The 18,821-nt window shown below is 45.2% G+C and overlaps 1 protein-coding gene across 1 annotated transcript; it reads left to right on the forward strand.

Moving 5' to 3' along the window:
* Nucleotides 1–6,017: 6,017 nt before the first annotated feature.
* LOC311137896 (bcl-2-like protein 15) lies at nucleotides 6,018–17,367 on the forward strand. The gene is made up of 4 exons (XM_084172502.1): nucleotides 6,018–6,360; nucleotides 6,671–6,786; nucleotides 10,869–11,078; nucleotides 16,216–17,367. Exons 1-4 carry the CDS (start codon nucleotides 6,240–6,242, stop codon nucleotides 16,234–16,236), a joined length of 468 nt encoding a protein of 155 aa, XP_084028628.1. The 5' UTR covers nucleotides 6,018–6,239; the 3' UTR covers nucleotides 16,237–17,367.
* The last annotated feature ends 1,454 nt before the right edge of the window (nucleotides 17,368–18,821 follow it).

Genomic DNA, 18,821 nt, shown 5'->3' on the forward strand with positions numbered 1-18,821 from the left:
TACTCTGATCTCAAGTTCAATGGCAGGCAGATGGGAGGTTTTGGAGGAATCTACAGTGGGTAGAGATCACTATCCTATCATGTGTACTGTAGGATTGAGGGAGGAAGAATCCGTAGGAAATGGCTTGAGGAGATGGTTATTTGGGAAAGCGGCAGGTGATTCCTATGGGGACAGGGGGGAGAAGGAGCAAGGCAGGTGATTCCTATGGGTACAGGGGGGAGAAGGAGCAAGGCAGGTGATTCCTATGGGTACAGGAGGGAGAAGGAGCAAGGCAGGTGATTCCTATGGGTACAGGAGGGAGAAGGAGCAAGGCAGGTTATTCCTATTTTTACATTTACATTTTAGTCATTTAGCAGACGCTCTTATCCAGAGCGACTTACAGGAGCAATTAGGGTTAAGTGCCTTGCTCAAGGGCACATTAACGTCATTTAGCAGACGCTCTTAGCCAGAGCGACTCACAAATTGGTGCGTTTACCCTATAGCCAGTGGGATAACCACTTTACAATTTGGGGGGGGGGGTTAGAAGGATTACTTTATCCTATCCCAGGTATTCCTTAAAGAGGTGGGGTTTCAAATGTCTCCGGAAGGTGGTGAGTGACTCCGCTGTCCTGGCGTCGTGAGGGAGCTTGTTCCACCATTGGGGTGCCAGAGCAGCGAACAGTTTTGCCTGGGCTGAGCGGGAACTATGCTTCCGCAGAGGAAGGGGAGCCAGCAGGCCAGAGGTGGATGAACGCAATGCCCTATGGGTACAGGAGGGAGAAGGAGCAAGGCAGGTGATTCCTATGGGGACAGGGGGGAGAAGGAGCAAGGCAGGTTATTCCTATGGGGACAGGGGGGATAAGGAGCAAGGCAGGTGATTCCTATGGGTACAGGGGGGAGAAGGAGCAAGGCAGGTGATTCCTATGGGTACAGGGGGGGGGAAAGAGTAACGATGTTCCCTGATGGACAGGGTTTTCAGAATGTTGAAAAGGTCCCATAATTACCAGCATCTGATTCAGTATAAACAAGCACAAGCAGTAGTAAGGAGGATCATTAGGACAGCTAAGAGGGAGTATTGGCGCCGGTTCTGTGGAAACATAGGCAGGACCACCCCCGTGGGAGAGGTATGGGGGATGAGTTGGGTCAGAAGAGATTGGGATCTCCCTGTGTTGAAAAGTGGGGAGATTGTTGCAGTGAGAGATATGGAGAAGGCAGAGATGTTAGCCCAGGCATTAGTGGTGCACAGCTCAAATAATCTGACAGAAGAGGGGCAGCGTGGGAGAGAGAGGGTCAGAGGAGAACATCCAGGGGTCATGGATCAGAAAGAGATGGTGGGGGATACATTGAATGGCCCTTTTACGTTGGCTGAGATGAAGAGAGCTTTAGCTAAAGCTGGGGTAACATCTCCTGGGAAGGATGAGATATGTTACATCATGATGGCTCATCTCAGTGACACTGCAGTGGGGAAAGTATTGGGCCTTTACGATAAGGTGTGGCAGGAAGGGAAATTGCCTGGAAGTTGGAAGCAGGGGTTATTGGTGTCAATAAGGAAACCTGGGAAAGACCCTACTAGTCCCATCAAGCTATAGGCCGATAGCGTTGATATCTCACGTATATGAAAACTTACGGAAAAGATGATAACGTAAAGACTGACGTACTTTCTGGAGAGTAGAGGACTAATGTCACCTGATCAAAGTGGGTTCAGGAAAGGCTGACGTACTTTCTGGAGAGTAGAGGCCTAATGTCACCAGATCAAAGTGGGTTCAGGAAAGGCAGGGGATCGATGGATCCTGTACTGTGCCTTGAGTCATACGGAAGGCACAGGCAAATAAGGAGGTGGTGGTAGCCGTTTTCTTTGATGTAGAGAAGGCTTATGATATGATGTGGAAGGAAGGCCTACTTATCAAGCTGGATAACATGGGGGTTGGAGGAAGGGTTTTTAACTGGATAAAGGATTTTCTTTTTGGGCGATCAAAACAAGTGAGTGTGGGGAGCTATATGTCAGAAAGCTATGAGGTAGATAATGGTACCCCCCAGGGAAGTGACATGAGGGTGGGTAGCTCTATGTCAGAAAGCTATGAGGTAGATAATGGTACCCCCCAGGGAAGTGTCATTAGTCCTTTGTTGTTCTCCATTATGATTGACAGTGTATTCTCCCAGGTGAGACCTGATATTGGGAGGTCATTGTTTGCGGATGATGGAGCGCTGTGGAAGAGAGGGAGAAATATTACCCAGACAGCCAGAAGAGTTCAAGAAGCGATTAGTGAAGTAGAGCAGTGGTCCATCAGGTGGGGCTTCAAGTTTTCAGTTGAGAAAACACAGACTGTGTTTTTTTCTAGAAGGAAGGTTGGGGAGGAAATATACTTGAAGTTGTATGGAAGGAATCTGGAGAGGGTGGGAGGGTTTAGGTTCCTGGGGGTCTGGTTTGACACTTGAATGACATGGGCGGAGTATATTAACAGAGTAGTTGTCAAAGGAAAGGAAATATTGAATGTGATGCATTGCTTGTCAGGAATGGAGTGGAGGCAGATAGAATGGCATTGAAAATGTTATATATAGCGCTGTTAAGGTCATCAATGGATTATGGAAGTATAGCATATGGAACAGCAGCTCAGACATCTTTAAAAAAGCGTTAGACACAGACACGAATGATCTGTTTGGCATGTTAACACACTGGTGGTTTGTTGTAACCGAGTATTGGTGCTAAACCGTGTTATTGGAGGCTGGCATGCTAGTTGGCTATGGCGTCATAGGATTCGGTGCCCTGGACGGTTTTCACGGAAGAATACTGTACCAAGTTAGCTAGCTGAATAAACTAAGTTAGAGTCTATTCCTAGAAAACATTGAACCGCTGTAGTTTACAACAATTATAATTTCTAAAGTGGAAGTTGGGAGAGTTATATTTGAGTGTTTCAGTGAAACCCAGATGTTTAGTTAATTTCATTCCAATCTCCTTTGCATTATTGTAGCCTTTTTCTGTAGTCTGTCAACTATGTGTCTGTCTATCCCTGTTCTCTCCTCTCTGCAAAAGCTGTAAATGTAGATGTTATCCAGGCCCAAGCCTTAAGAATATGCTGTGGAGCACTCAGGACCTCCCCGGTGGCAGCGATGCAGGTAGAGTTGGGAGAGATGCCGTTAAAGTTAAGAAGACAACAGCTAGCCATGACATATTGGGTAAATCTACAAGGAAATAAGGTTACACATCCTACAAAAAAGGTGCTCCTATAGTGCTGGGAACATGAACACAATCTGAATACAAGCTTTGGGTGGATAGGCAACTGCATGGCGAGAGAGATGGGGTTGTTTGGGAGGGAGTTTAGCCCCACTGTGGTTCCTCCTGCTATCCCACCTTGGTTTCTCCCTCAACCAGTGTGTCACGCCCTGGCTCTGGGGACTCTTAAATGTTGAGCCAGGGTGTGTAGTTTCTATGTTAAGTTTTTCTATGTTTAGGTTCTAGATCGTTTAGATCTATGTTGGCCAGGGTGGTTCCCAATCAGAGGCAGCTGTAGCTCGTTGTCTCTGATTGGGGGCCATACTTAGGCAGCCTGTTTGGCACCAGTCTGTGTGGGATCTTGTTCCGTATAGGTATGTTATTAGTCTACCTTGGACTTCACGTATCGTTTGTTTGTTGTTTCTTTGTTTGTTGTTTGGTGCGTATTCCCAGTCCAGCCCAGCCTGTTCCTGTCCCTCGCGCCAAGCCAGTGGTGCGCATCGCCAGCCCGGTCCGGCCTGTTCCTGTCCCTCGCGCCAAGCCAGTGGTGCGCGTCGCCAGCCAGGTCCGGCCTGTTCCTGCCCCTCGCACCGAGCCTGTGGTGCGCGTCGCCAGCCCGGTCCGGCCCGCTCCTGCTCCCCGCACCAAGTCAGTGGTGCGCTGCGTCAGCCCGGTCCGGCCCGCTCCTGCTCCCCGCACCAAGTCAGTGGTGCGCTTCGTCAGCCCGGTCCGGCCCGTTCCTGCTCCCCGCACCAAGTCAGTGGTGCGCTTCGTCAGCCCGGTCCGGCTCGTTCCTGCTCCCCGCACCAAGCCAGTGGTGCGCATCGCCAGCCCGGTCCGGCCTGTTCCTGCCCCTCGCACCAAGCCAGTGGTGCGCGTCGTCAGCCCGGTCCGGCCCGTTCCTGCTCCCCGCACCAAGCCAGTGGTGCGTGTGTCCAGTCTGGCATGGCCCGTGCCTGTTCCACCGGTGCTTGGTCCGGCACCGGTCAGCTGCTCCACTCCGGAGCCAGAGCAATCCGCTCCATCGGGGTCCGGTCCAACTCCAGTCAGCGGATCCACTCCGGAGCCAGAGCAATCCGCTCCACCGGGGTCCAGTCCAGCTCCGGTCAGCTGCTCCACTCCGGAGCCAGAGCAATCCGCTCCATCGGGGTCCGGTCCAACTCCAGTCAGCTGCTCCACTCCGGAGCCAGAGCAATCCGCTCCACCGTCGTCGGGTCCAGCTCCAGTCAGCGGTGCCAGTCCAGACCCAGACGTCAGCCCCTCTCCAGGTTCGGAGTCTCCCACACCAGGGTCCAGACAGGGCTTGGTACTTCGTGGGAGGAAGGAGAGGGGAAGCAGCGTGCCGAGGTCCAGACCAGACCAGGGGCGCAACAGGGAGGTGGAGAGAGAGTGGTGGTCAAGCCCGGAGCCGGTTCCGCCTCCGAGGCGGAATGCCCACCCGGCCCCTACCCTGTTATGTTTATGTGGCGCGGTCGGAGTCCGCACCTTTGGGGGGGGTACTGTCACGCCCTGGCTCTGGGGACTCTTAAATGTTGAGCCAGGGTATGTAGTTTCTATGTTAAGTTTTTCTATGTTTAGGTTCTAGATCGTTTAGATCTATGTTGGCCAGGGTGGTTCCCAATCAGAGGCAGCTGTAGCTCGTTGTCTCTGATTGGGGACCATACTTAGGCAGCCTGTTTGGCACCAGTCTGTGTGGGATCTTGTTCCGTATAGGTATGTTATTAGTCTACCTTGGACTTCACATATCGTTTGTTTGTTGTTTTGTTCGTGTTGTGTACTTTAATAAATATGTACGCTTATCACGCTGCGCCGTGGTTCCACAAATCTTTAAACGATCGTGACACAGTGATAGATCTAGGGTTGCTTGAGAGGGTAAGAGATGTTGAGGAAGGAGTAGATTCAGTTGTAAGTGAACATTTAAGAACACAATACTATGCTTTCTTGAATATATTCACAGATGGATCTAAGGACCCTAAAACAAGGAAGACAGGAGCAGCTTTTAGTGTTCCTGAGTTTTATCTGTTTACACAATGGAGTTGTTGGCCATACTATTGGCTGCAGAGTGGGTGGAGGAGGTGTGGCCAAACAGGGTAGTCATCTGCTCTGACTCCTGTGCAGCACTGATGAGATTAAATTAATGTGTGTCTCAGAGCAGACAGGATGTATTTTATGAGGTTTTGCAGTGTTTGAATAGGGTGAAACAGATGGGGATCTTTGTTATGTTCCTCTGGGTACCAGCTCATGTGGGAGTAGAGGGGAATGAGGAAGTGGATATTATTGCCAAGCAGGCTCTTAAACATCCTAATGTTGAGATAGAATTGTCAGTAAAGCAGAAGCCAAGTGATTAATAAGTGGCAAGAGTTGTGGAACAGGGAGAGTAAGGGAAGACCCCTGAATAAGATCCAGGAAAGGAGGAAAGTGTTGTCACAAGGCGGAGACTGGGGAAATTGAAATTGGTGGGGAAACATCCGACTGGGAGGTGTGATTATTGTCAGGTGGAGCTGGAGACAGTGGAACATGTTCTATTTCAGTGCCAGAAATATGTGAGAAAATGGGAGCGATTGTTTTAGATTTGAGGAGTAATGGGGTTGAAGAGACAGGATTAAGTGACCTGCTGGGGAAATCTTCAAGGGATGTAGTATTTAATTATATATTTCGTTTCCTTAGGGAGACGAGATTATTGGATAGGATTTAGCCCTTCACTGTCTCTGGTCCACACTCCAGTCCAGTTGGTGGCGGTAATGCACCATAAATTTGGTTGCCAACCGCCAGATAAAAACCCCAGAAGAATAAGCAGAACAAAACCGTAATGTATCATGGGTAAATTATGACTGACTGATTTACAAAAAATAATGAGTAGTTATTTATGATGGAGGTGATTTGTAGATCAGTTAGTTGGCAGTCGTCTGCAATGCCGAACAAGCCCAACCCTACCTCCCGTTGATAAAATCTAGGCGTGCTGCATTTACTGGTCCACTCGTGATTGAGGAACAGTCGACATAAACTCTCTGTCTTCTGCTTCACCGAAAGCTGTTGAAGGAATTTAACTATGGCTCCTCGAGATATAGAACAACAGACACTTGAAATTATTTCTTGTTTTTTTGAAGAGGAGCACGCATTAGGTTTTCGGGATTTGGGCGGATGCATTGAGTCCGATGGACCTGGAGATGGTAATACTTTTGTTAAAGTACACAATGAGAACTCTGTCATTTCTTCAGGCTATATTATGTTGATTTACTTGAAACATAGTCGACTCAACAGGAGGCTAGGGTTAACTTATTTTGAATCGGAATTTGTTTTTCAATGCACCATTGGGTTGGATCCCTTCCAGAACCGAAGTTCGTCAGTAAGACTGGAGAGACTAGGATGGAGTAGCTGCCACTGTTTTCTACCCTAATCATACAGTAATGTTAGGATTTGGGGATGGTAAACTGATCCCAGATAATGAATGACATACAGATAACCTGACGTGTTTTGCAGATGACATGTTTGACCCAGTTGTAATAGCTGATAAACTGAGGGAACTTGGAGATGATTTTGAAGAGAAGTATATCCAGCCTCATATCAGAAGACTCCAACAAGCAGTTGCAAACAAGGTAAGCGTACTGTTCTATGTAAGTGATAATGCCCGAGAAGCCAGTGTTTGGAAACACCGGCTTCGAGGGCATTATCACTTTTATAAAATCTAGGGTTCGTTTCGGTTGTTAGAGGCGACCCAGTCGTTCAGTCTTTTTGTTCTGTATCTATGGACACGTTCTGTGTTCCATACTGGCTGGCAACGTTATCCCTTGCTTTCTAGCTAGCCAACTACTGCTACTTTACAGTCACGTCAAGAAGTGCAGCCAGAATAACAGCAAAGTAGCCGCATTTGTTTAAGCTGTTTTCTAGTGACATTTATTTGGATATATCCGTGACCTAATGAGGCGCGATTTCGCCTGGCATAGAACATTTGCTCTCTCGTCAGCACACTGTTGTTCAGAGGAGCTAGCCAACAACACAGCTAACACAATCATTTCAAACTGAAGCTGGCAAGACTGCACTAGCTGCACTACGTTTCGTTTTACCTTTTTTCAATTGACATTTCTTTGTGTGTATATGTATGTATGTGTATATATATATATATGTATGTATAATAAAAATGATGCCAGCTGATTCATGATTTCGACTGGCTGAGAAAGCTGCCTGCCTGTCTCCTCCCGACACGTTCATTACTATGGGACAACTGAGATCGAATTTGAAAATTGAAACAATATTTCAAATGTCGGAGAGACAGACAGCAAGGTTTATACAAATCTCCGCTGTTGAAAACTAAATGTTAGTCTAAAAGAAATGTGAGATAATGTAAAAATGCTTTTTTATACAGTGGAGATCAAGTTTATAAAGTGCATGGCTGGGCTGATGAGAGAGCATATTGCGCAGTCAAATGAGTTGTTATAACTGGAATGCGGTTTTAACCCATCAGCATTCAGGATTAGACCCACCCGTTGTATAATTTGACACACATTCTGAACCAGGAAGTGTTTACATTTAGAATGACTGTTTACCCGAAGTAGTCTGTTCCTCAGACCATAATGCAGGTGTTTACAAGGTGTTTACAAGTCCTGCATGGCAACTAAGAAAGGCCAACTCTAGCTGCCCTACGTTTGACTCTGTACACTCCCGACCGAGTCACAGACTATAGCAGAAGTCCAACCTACTGTAGCACCCTGGTGAGGACGACGAGCATGTAGATGGGCTTCCCTGAGACGGTGTCTGACAGTTTGTGCAGAAATTCTTCAGTTGTGCAAACCCACAGTTTCATCAGCTGTCCGGGTGGCTGGTCTCAGAAGATCCCGCAGGTGAAGAAGCCGGATGTGGAGGTCCTGGGCTGGCGCGGTTACACATGGTCTGCCGTTGATGCCGGTTGGATGTACTGCCAAATTCTCTAAAACAACGTTGGAGGTGGCTTATGTTAGAGACATTAACATTCAATTATCTGGCAACAGCTCTGGTGGACATTCCTGCAGTCAGGGAAAAAAAATCCCACTGCATCGCACTAGAGATCCTGGTTCGAATCCAGGCTCTGTCGTAGCCGGCCGCGACCGGGAGACCCATGGGGCGGCGCACAATTGGCCCAGCGTCGTCCAGGGTAGGGGAGGGAATGGCCGGCAGGGGATGTAGCTCAGTTGGTAGAGCATGGCGTTTGCAACGCCAGGGTTGTGGGTTCGATAAAAATAATGTATGTGCTAACTGTAAGTCGCTCTGGATAAGAGCGTCTGCTAAATGACTAAAATGTAAAATGTAAATGTCAGCATGCCAATTGCAAATTTCCTCAACTGTGGCATTGTGTTGTGACAAAACTGTAGGTGTTTAGTGTCCTTTTATTGTCCCCAGCACAAGGTGCACCAGTGTAATGATCATGCTGTTTAATCAGCTTCTTGATATGCCACACCTGTCAGGTGGATGGATTATCTTGGCAAAGGAGAAATGCTCACTAACAGGGATGTAAACACATTTTTGCTCAACATTTGAGAGAAATAAGCTTTTTGTGTGTATGGAACATTTCTGGGATCTTTTATTTCAGATAATGAAACATGGCACCAACACTTTACATGTTGCGTTTATTTTTGTTCACTATACATAAAAGGAACTTCTCCAGTTTGCCCAACATTTGAGACTTTCACATTTAGTAACAGTAGGCTACTTTAAATTCTTTGGTAGTAGTCTTGAAATTGTGTAAAGTCAGTGCAGAATCATACATTTACAGTGCATTGGTGTCTAATTTGGTTGTTTCAGTTCCAGAGAAAGACTCAGAACTTAAGTTGTGGGGTGTCTGGTTAGGTTCTTTGGAAAGGGTGTATATAAAAATAAACACCACAAACACGAGGCAACATGTTTGACTCAATAAAAGGGCCAGTTAGAGTAGGATATGGTGTAATACTTTCTCAGAATGCTTGTAGCTCTGGGGCTGATATAGGGCAGAATCCCAACTTGAGATACAGTGGGGGAAAAAAGTATTTAGTCAGCCACCAATTGTGCAAGTTCTACCACTTAAAAAGATGAGAGAGGCCTGTAATTTTCATCATAGGAACTCGTCAACGATGACAGACAAATTGAGAAGAAAAAAAATCCAGAAAATCACATTGTAGGATTTTTAATGAATTTATTTGCAAATTATGGTGGAAAATAAGTATTTGGTCACCTACAAACAAGCAAGATTTCTGGCTCTCACAGACCTGTAACTTATTCTTTAAGAGGCTCCTCTGTCCTCCACTCGTTACCTGTATTAATGGCACCTGTTTGAACTTGTTATCAGTATAAAAGACACCTGTCCACAACCTCAAACAGTCACACTCCAAACTCCACTATGGCCAATACCAAAGAGCTGTCAAAGGACACCAGAAACAAAATTGTAGACCTGTACCAGGCTGGGAAGACTGAATCTGCAATAGGTAAGCAGCTTGGTTTGAAGAAATCAACTGTGGGAGCAATTATTAGGAAATGGAAGACATACAAGACCACTGATCATTTGCCTCGATCTGGGGCTCCACGCAAGATCTCACCCCGTGGAGTCAAAATGATCACAAGAACAGTGAGCAAAAATCCCAGAACCACACGGGGGGACCTAGTGAATGACCTGCAGAGAGCTGGGACCAAAGTAACAAAGCCTACCATCAGTAACACACTACGCCGCCAGGGACTCAAATCCTGCAGTGCCAGACGTGTCCCCCTGCTTAAGCCAGTACATGTCCAGGCCCGTCTGAAGTTTGCTAGAGTGCATTTGGATGATCCAGAAGAGGATTGGGAGAATGTCATATGGTCAGATGAAACCAAAATAGAACTTTTTGGTAAAAACTCAACTCGTCGTGTTTGGAGGACAAAGAATGCTGAGTTGCATCCAAAGAACACCATACCTACTGTGAAGCATGGGGGTGGAAACATCATGCTTTGGGGCTGTTTTTCTGCAAAGGGACCAGGACGACTGATCCGTGTAAAGGAAAGAATGAATGGGGCCATGTATCGTGAGATTTTGAGTGAAAACCTCCTTCCATCAGCAAGGGCATTGAAGATGAAACGTGGCTGGGTCTTTCAGCATGACAATGATCCCAAACACACCGCCCGGGCAACGAAGGAGTGGCTTCGTAAGAAGCATTTCAAGGTCCTGGAGTGGCCTAGCCAGTCTCCAGATCTCAACCCCATAGAAAATCTTTGGAGGGAGTTGAAAGTCTGTGTTGCCCAGCGACAGCCCCAAAACATCACTGCTCTAGAGGAGATCTGCATGGAGGAATGGGCCAAAATACCAGCAACAGTGTGTGAAAACCTTGTGAAGACTTACAGAAAACGTTTGACCTGTGTCATTTCCAACAAAGGGTATATAACAAAGTATTGAGAAACTTTTGTTATTGACCAAATACTTATTTTCCACCATAATTTGCAAATAAATTCATAAAAAATCCTACAATGTGATTTTCTGGATTTTCTTTCCTCATTTTGTCTGTCATAGTTGACGTGTACCTATGATGAAAATTACAGGCCTCTCTCATATTTTTAAGTGGGAGAACTTGCACAATTGGTGGCTGACTAAATACTTTTTTCCCCCACTGTACATGTGTGTTTACAGAATCATTGTCATTGTGACAACGATGACGCCCTGGAGTTCGAGGGTAACAGCCTGTCCTCTCCCTCTCTCTCTCCCTAGGCGGTGGAGGAGTTTGCGCGTAGCGTGGACAGCCTGTGTGCGGCCCAGAGTGCAGAGGTGGCCCCTGAGATGCAGCTGCTGAGGGCCTCCATGGCCCTGGGTCTGTACGTAAAGAAGACCTGTCCCGATCTTAGAGCCACCATCCAGTCTTGTATGGCTGCCTTCATTAACACCAGGCTGGCAGGCTGGATCACCCAGCAGGGAGGATGGGTGAGTACCAAATAAATACCCATGATGTATGTAAACCCTTAGGACATGTTCAGGCATGTATTTTATGACAGGAGTGGGGTTATTCCAATGCTGCCTGGGCCTTACTGGCATTTACAAAGAGGAAATGGACTGAAACAGATACTAATCAAATGCGCTGTTCTCTCCACCATATCGAATGACAACTTAATGTAGATATCTTAGAGCTGGGATGATGAAACGGAAGTTATCGAAACCAACCAAACCTACATACACTTATCGAGGACATTGTACTGATATTGATAGAAATGATAAGTAGCATTTACTAGAGGAATGTGTAGTTTGAAATGAGTAATTCTGTTCATATGGGCTATTGCTAACAGGACAAAGTACTGTAGTAGTAGTTTAAAGGGCATTATAAAAAAGTAACTGGTGCACATTAATGCTATAAACATATTGTTCAATTTATCGTTATCTTGATAATGTAGTCAATTTATTGTGATATGGATTTTTGTCCATATCGGCCAGCTCAAAGATACAGTACCTCCTCACCAGTTTAATCCAGCTATGATTACTTCAAGGAAGGGAGGAAGCGTTTGAACCTGCCTGCCTGACTGTGGGGGAATGCCGCACTGCAGATGGCTTAGGAAATGCTTAGTCATAACACGGCAGTGAGCAGCTATTTGCATGGAGAAAAGTAATCTGCTGTTAATTTAGCTTCCAGTTGTGTATCATTGTTGTTTAAGCTGTCGTCAAGACAAGCTTGTGTGTTTACTTTGTCTTGAATAATAATAATAATAATAATTACTGCTCTAACGTTATAGTAATAACAGTACTACTACTGCTACCAGTGGTATTGATGGTGGTTCTTACCCCCCCCCCCCCCCCCCCCCCCCCCCACAATATAAACTCAGCAAAAAAAAGAAATGTCCTCTCACTGTCAACTGCGTTTATTTTCAGCAAACTTAACATGTGTAAATATTTGTATGAACTTAACAAGATTCAACAACTGAGACATAAACTGAACAAGTTCCACAGACATGTGACTAACAGAAATTGAATAATGTGTCCTTGAACAAAGGGGATGAAAAAATCAAAAGTAACAGTCAGTATCTGGTGTGGCCACCAGCTGCATTAAGTACTGCAGAGCATCTCCTCCTCATGGACTGTACCAGATTTGCCAGTTCTTGCTGTGAGATGTTACCCCACTCTTCCACCAAGGCACCTGCAAGTTCCCGGACATTTCTGGGGGGAATGGCCCTGGCCCTAGCCCTCACCCTCCGATCCAACAGGTCCCAGACGTGCTCAATGGGATTGAGATCCGGGCTCTTTGCTGGCCATGGCAGAACACTGACATTCCTGTTTTGCAGGAAATCACGCACAGAACGAGCAGTATGACTGGTGGCATTGTCATGCTGGAGGGTCATGTCAGGATGAGCCTGCAGGAAGGGTACCACATGAGGGAAGATGTCTTCCCTGTAACGCATAGCGTTGAGATTGCCTGCAATGATGCCTCCGATGATGCTGTGACACACCGCCCCAGACCATGACGGACCCTCCACCTCCAAATCGATCCCGCTCTAGAGTACAGGCCTCGGTGTAACGCTCATTCCTTCGATGATAAACGCGAATCCGACCATCACCCCAGGTGAGACAAAACCGCGACTCGTCAGTGAAGAGCACTTTATGCCAGTCCTGTCTGGTCCAGCGACGGTGGGTTTGTGCCCATAGGCGACGTTGTTGCCAGTGATGTCTGGTGAGGACCTGCCTTACAACAGGCCTACAAGCCTTCAGTCCAGCCTCTCTCAGCCGATTGCAGACAGTCTGAGCGCTGATGGAGGGATTGTGCGTTCCTGGTGTAACTCGGGCAGTTATTGTTGCCATCCTGTACTTGTCCCGCAGGTGTGATGTTCGGATGTACCGATCCTGTGCAGGTGTTGTTACACGTGGTCTGCCACTGCGAGGACGATCAGCTGTCAGTCCTATCTCCCTGTAGCGCTGTCTTAGGCATCTCACAGTACGGACATTGCAATTTAATTGCAAAAATCTCTGAAGCTGGAGACTCTTATCTCCCTCACTAACTTTAAGCATCAGTTGTCAGAGCACCTTACCGATCACTGCACCTGTACACAGCCCATCTGAAATTAGCCCGCCCAACTACCTCATCCCTATATTGTTATTTATTTTGCTCATTTGTACACCAGTATCTCTATTTGCACATCATCTCTTGCACATCTATCATTCCAGTGTTAATACTAATTGTAATTATTTTGCACTATAGCCTATTTATTGCCTTACCTCCATAACTTGCTACATTTGCACACACTGTATATATATTTTTTCTGTTGTATTTTTGACTTTGTTTTGTCTTACCCCATATGTAACTCTGTTGTTGTTTTTATCGCACTGCTTTGCTTTATCTTGGCCAGGTCGCAGTTGTAAATGAGAACTTGTTCTCAACTGGCTTACCTGGTTAAATAAAGGTGAAATAAAAAATAAATCTGCAGTCCTCATGCCTCCTTGCAGCATGCCTAAGGCACGTTCACGCAGATGAGCAGGGACCCTGGGCATCCTTTCTTTTGGTGTTTTTCAGAGTCAGTAGAAAGGCCTCTTTAGTGTCCTAAGTTTTCATAACTGTGACCTTAATTGCCTACCGTCTGTAAGCTGTTAGTGTCTTAACGACCGTTCCACAGGTGCATGTTCATTAATTGTTTATGGTTCATTGAACAAGCATGGGAAACAGTGTTTCAACCCTTTACAATGAAGATCTAGTGAAGTTATTTGGAATATTTACGAATTATCTTTGAAAGACAGGGTCCTGAAAAGGGGAGGTTTTTCTCCTGTACTCAGTGGTGATTGTATTAGTAGTGCTAGTAGCAGTGGCAGTACTATCTCCGATGATACAGTGTATTAGGAAAGTATTCAGACCCCTTGACTTTTCCACATTTTTACGTTACAGCCTTATTCTAAAATGGATTACATTGTAGATTGATCAGGGAAAAAAACACAATACCCAATAATGACAGCAAAAACAGTTTTAAAAAATAATAATGTGAGGATTTTTATTTATTTAAAAAAACAAATGGAAATATCACATTTACAAGTATTCAGACCCTTTATTCAGGAATTTGGGGAAGCACCTTTGGCAGCAATTACAGCCTCGAGTCTTCTTGGGTATGACACTACAAGCTTGGCACACCTGTATTTGGGGAGTTTCTCCCATTCTTCACTGCAGATCCTCTCAAGCTCTGTCAGGCTGGATGGGGAGCGTCGCTGCACAGCTGTTTTCAGTGAACCTTCACCCCAGTCTGAGGTCCTGAGTGGAGCAGGTTTTCATCAAGGATCTCTCTGTACTTTGCTCTGTTCATCTTTCCCTCGATCCTAACTGGTCTCCCAGTCCCTGCTGCTGAAAAACATCCCCACAGCATGATGCTCCCTCCACCATGCTTCACCGTTGGGATGGTGCCAGGTTTCCTCCAGACGTGACGCTTGGCATTCAGGCCAAAGAGTTCAATCTTGGTTTCATCAGACCAGAGAATCTTCTTTCTCATGGCCTGAGAGTCCTTTAGGTGCCTTTTGGCAAACTCCAAGCAGGCTGTCATGTGCCTTTTACTGAGGAGTGGCTTCCGTCTGGCCACTACCATAAATGCTTGATTGGTGGAGTGCTGCAGAGATGGTTGTCTTTCTGGAATGTTCTCCGATCTCCACAGAGGAACTCTCCAGCTCTGTCAGTGATCATCGGGTTCTTGGTCACCTCCCTAGCCAAGGCCCTTCTCCACCGATTGCTCAGTTTGGCCGGGCGGCCAGCTCTGGGAAGAGTCTTGGTGGTTCCAAACTTCTTCCATTTAAGAACGATCGAGGCCACTGTGTTCTTGGGGACCTTCAATGCTTCAAACATTTTTGGTACCCTTCCCCAGATCTGTGCCTTGAAATAATCCTGTCTCGGAGCTCTACGGACAATTCCTTCGACCTAATGGCTTGGTTTTTGCTCTGACATGCACTGTCAACTGTGGGACCTTATAGACGTGTGTGCCTTTCCAAATCATGTCCAATCAATTTCATTTACCACAGGTGGACTCCAAGTTGTAGAAACATCCCAGTTCTCTGCTGCCAATGACTGGAACGAATTGCAAAAATCTCTGAAGCTGGAGACTCTTATCACCCTCAATAACTTTAAGCATCAGTTGTCAGAGCACCTTACCGATCACTGCACCTGTACACAGCCCATCTGAAATTAGCCCACCCAACTACCTCATCCCTATATTGTTATTTATTTTGCTCTTTTGCACCCCAGTATCTCTATTTGCACATCATCTCTTGCACATCTAGCATTCCAGTGTTAATACTATTGTAATTATTCTGCACTATAGCCTATTTATTGCCTTACCTCCATAACTTGCTACATTTGCACACACTGTATATATATTTTCTGTTGTATTTCTGACTTTATGTTTTTTTTACCCCATATGTAACTCTGTGTTGTTTTTATTGCACTACTTTGCTTTATCTTGGCCAGGTCGCAGTTGTAAATGAGAACCTGTTCTCAACTGGCTTACCTGGTTAAATAAAGGTGAAAAAAATAAAAAATAAAAAAATAAAAAAAAATAAAGGATGAGCAATGGAAACAGGATGCACCTGAGCTCAATTTTGAGTGTCATAGCAAAGGGTCTGAATACTTATGTAACTAAGGTATTTCCGTTTTTTTTCTTCTTTTTTTTAAAACATTTGCTAAAATTTCAAAACCTGTTTTCGCTTTGTCATTATGCGGTATTGTGTGTAGATTAAGGCTGTGGCGACTCAGTAAACCTGTATCATACCTAACATCAGGGCATCATGTTATACCTGTCGATCAGGGCGGCAGGTAACTTAGTGGGTAAGAGCGTTGTGCCAGTAACCGAAAGGTCGCTGGTTCTAATCCCCGAGCCGACTAGGTGAAAAATCTGTCTGTGCCCTTAAGCAAGGCACTTAACCCTAATTGCTCCTGTAAGTCGACTGGATAAGAGCGTCTGCTAAATGACTAAAATGTAAATGTAAACTTCCAAAGCAGCTACACAGTCTGCCATGAATTCAGTTCCTTCTCTGTCTGAGTACCCATGAAGTCTCTGTTTTAGTCCCTTAATGACTGATGTATTATGCTTTTGTTTTGTTTGTTGTTTTTCAGGATCAAGTTACTATGGTATAAAAACATGGAGAAGATCTCAACATCCTTTTTGTACAATGAGGAAGAGGGCTTAACAACTCTGTACATCTGCTAAGTCTTTCCTCCTTCCTATTTCTTACGTTCCTTTCATGGCCAGTTTATACTTGCCAGTGGTACCCACTCTCTCTCTCTTCACGTCCCCTGATTTTGGTTCTTTGAGGAAGAGACTGCGTCACACAATCAACAGAATGTGACATCGCCACTGACTTTTTGACCTTCCTCTCTCCTTGTTCTAAGCAATGGGCACCTGCATCTGAAGTAGTGTTGTATATTGGAATCATGACGTATTGCAATCAATTGCATTTTCTATTTAACGTCACATTGTTTTTCCAAAAGCTATATTGGTTGTTTTGGCAATCAGTTGCAATGTTTTGTACTTTATGAAGCATTTTCATAAAAAATAGAAGCAGGTTACCAGATAATCACAAGTTTTCAATTAATGTGAGAATCCACTGTGACGTAATCAAAGAACACAATGAAAGTCACATGTTAATCTCCCACAAAGCTGTGATAAATACTTGAAAGTGAGTCATCGCTGAGTCATGCATCCCTTGGTATAAGCTGAAGAGGTTTATGACTTGTTTGACCAGGTTTTCTAATATACTCTTATCCTCATTCACTCTGTGATTGTTAAACATGCTTATCGTTAGCTCTGCTCAACAAATCAATGTCGGAGTTTGTTAAATGTGTTTGTTGCTGGTGTTAGCTAATGATCTTGGAAGTGTGTACAAGAAACGCGAAAAAGTCTTAAATGTGATGTGCATTAAGAAAATAAAATGTTAGGGGTATCATTAGTGTTAACCAACTGTGAGGTAAGAGTTACTTCTCTCATCAGAGCTCAGGACGCCATGCTTGTAGAGGGAAACTCCAGTAGTGCAAAGTGCTGCTGGTCAAAGTCAACATTGTATCAAAATAAACTCTGACTCATACCATTTACAGTCACTTCACCTTTAGTAAAGATGTACAGCACCATGTGTAAGTGGACCAAAGGGAATTAGAAAGTAGATAAGGTGTTGTGTGGAACTTTTCTTTCAATTGTACATTTGTGCCTAGTTGTGTGTAATTTTGTCTTAATGGTTTTAATAAAACATGGAGATACACTGTGAAAGATCAGGCCTTGCCTCAGTGTTCTGGTGTGTTAATGAACAGTATTTATATTGTAATTATTCAGCATTTGATTCATTCTGTCGGAGGACTCAGCCAGCTCGTTCTATTCCATGAAAGTCATTTCAACCAGTGAGTTCTTAAACAGAAGTCAAACAAAATTCCTTTAGGCACAGTTTGAAATTTACTGGTGGTCTAGTCCAACTCAAGGTGTCCTTTAAATTTTTTTTCTCCAAAACCTCCCCACTCATAGAATTTATTCTAAAAAATGTTTATGACCACAAATAACAGCTGCGACCCTGTGTTTATGAATGTGGATATCAACTTTGACACTTCAGCATGCTTTTGTGGCACAGTCGATGCCACGCAGGGCTACGAGTCAGAAGGTTGAGGGTTCGCCGACCACCACTGATGCACTCAATCTCCCTGCCTGTTTCACAAGGCCTACACTACGATCAGAGCCGGCTGCAGACAATGATCAGCTAGGGGGAAATCAGATTTTCAATATTTTGATGCCATATTTATAATTATATAAAATATATGCAACTAATTTTCCACCAACAGGTTTCTGTGCCAATGCACCACACAACAAAGCATGCTGACGTCGAGTTGGATAAATGTTTTTCTAAGGACCGCCCCTTTGACCTAATGTTGCAGTGAAGTGATATAAAGGGATGTAATGATGCAGCTGACCACCAGAGGGAGGTAAATGCACGTTTATACATTTACATTTACGTCATTTAGCAGACGCTCTTATCCAGAGCGACTTGCAGTTAGTGAATACATATTTTTTTATACTGGCCCCCCGTGGGAATCGAACCCACAACCCTGGCGTTGCAAACGCCATGCTCTATCAACTGAGCTACATCCCTGCCGGCCATTCCCTCCCCTACCCTGGACAACGCTGGGCCAATTGTGCGCCGCCCATGAGTCTCCCGGTCGCGGAGGACGTTTACATGGTCTGGATGGCTGTCTTCTGACTTATAAAACGGTGGGAAATCAATAAAATAAGTCATGTAAACATATACATATTTTTAAAAGTAATTCTAGTCCCTGATTTTGGGGATTGTCAGCTTAAGAGGATTTATATAACTCTGCTGTCAATCGTTCGTCTGAGCATGTCAAAACACATCTGCTGTTTGAACGAATTTCACATGGATTTTCAGACGCACAGAGGTCATGTGCCAGTGGTGGAGGTGTATACTTTGGAACACTATCAATCACAATGGCGAGTGATTCAGGCCAAAATTAAGCCTAAAGAAGATGCTGATACCTATCATCAAGTCACCTAATGTCTTTCTAAGGAACAGGTTGAAATTTGGGCTGGGCTGGTCCAACTCAAGGTGTCATTAAAGAAAATGCACCCCCCTCCCCAAAGGGTTACAGGCCAGAAGGTTGAGGGTTCGCCGACCACCACAGACCCGCTCACCGCTCCCTGCCTGTTTCATTACACTACGATCAGA

This window comes from Coregonus lavaretus, assembly GCF_964263955.1.
Source record: "Coregonus lavaretus genome assembly, chromosome: 12".
In the NCBI taxonomy this organism is placed as follows: domain Eukaryota; kingdom Metazoa; phylum Chordata; class Actinopteri; order Salmoniformes; family Salmonidae; genus Coregonus; species Coregonus lavaretus.